Here is a 999-nt window from a genome sequence, read left to right as displayed (position 1 = left end):
TTCCAATCATAAGGATCAAGCTGAGCATGCTTTTTCATAAAAACAAAACATAAAATATATATGATATCCAAAATAACAACCCCAGAGTAGCATTAACTTGGAAGAAAAAGATATGATAAAAGATTACATCCCCAGAAACAAAAGAAAAGAAAACTAAAAAGTGGGTTCGATATTATTCATATGATGCCCACCATCAGAAAACTATATCATCATCCCTAAAAATGAACTCACTTCTTAAGACTCCCACGAATACCAGGTTTAGGCTTGTTGCTTGATTCAGCAACAACAGTAGCATGAAGATTGTTCAGTTTTGTTTCATCAAAAGCAACTTTTGGGTGTTTTGCATCATGATGGATCTTCATAGACTTGACATCAGGTGCAGTCACTTTGCAAAGAGGACATTCAAGCTTGGCATGTCCACCTTTTTCAATACCAGACCTGTCGGCTAACCCAGCCTTACCGCCGCCCCTGTTAGTCGTTGCTGCATCGATCTTTGCAGCTAATTCTTTCGCTGTGTGCTTCTTTGGCTTTGCTTTTCCTGTCATGGTGATTGAATGAATGAATGGGTACTCGGCGAAGGAAACTGGGAAGAGAAAACCCTAGGGTTCGTTCGTTCGTTGATTTTGTTTTCTATCGGATGTATTGTATGTATAAAGGGGCTTTTTCTCTTTGTTTTTACCTTGCCCGGAAAGAATTTGTATGATCTCAATTTTACTTTAGAGTAATTGTCTTTCTTATATAATAACATTAACCCCTTGTTTATGTGGTGGTTAAATGTTACCCGCTTGTATATTATTACTTTCGTGTCAGCGCAATTCTAACGTATTTTAGTTTTTTTTTTTTATATGACATAAATAAAATTTGAAAAAGTAAACTAAATTTGTTATGTATTTTCTAAAAAAATATTTTAAATTGTTAATTATGTACCTTTTATTAGAGCTGTCAATATGGGCTAGCCTACCAATCCGGGGTAACTCATACAGGCTTCGACATTTTACG

The 999-nt window shown here is 35.5% G+C and overlaps 1 protein-coding gene across 1 annotated transcript; it reads right to left on the bottom strand.

The window, feature by feature from the left end:
* Positions 1-701, bottom strand: LOC107015764 (protein METHYLENE BLUE SENSITIVITY 1). Its single transcript, XM_015216164.2, has one exon. It carries the CDS (start codon positions 543-545, stop codon positions 228-230), a length of 318 nt encoding a protein of 105 aa, XP_015071650.1. The 5' UTR covers positions 546-701; the 3' UTR covers positions 1-227.
* Between the last annotated feature and the right edge of the window lie 298 nt (positions 702-999).

The sequence above is a fragment of the Solanum pennellii genome, chromosome 4, assembly GCF_001406875.1.
Source record: "Solanum pennellii chromosome 4, SPENNV200".
NCBI classification, from domain to species: Eukaryota; Viridiplantae; Streptophyta; class Magnoliopsida; order Solanales; family Solanaceae; genus Solanum; species Solanum pennellii.
This window is presented reverse-complemented; position numbering and strand designations above follow the sequence as displayed.

What these genes read in the sequence shown, in the direction of transcription:
- LOC107015764 (XM_015216164.2), bottom strand. Translation starts at nt 545, where the DNA reads ATGACAGGAAAAGCAAAGCCAAAGAAGCACACAGCGAAAGAATTAGCT.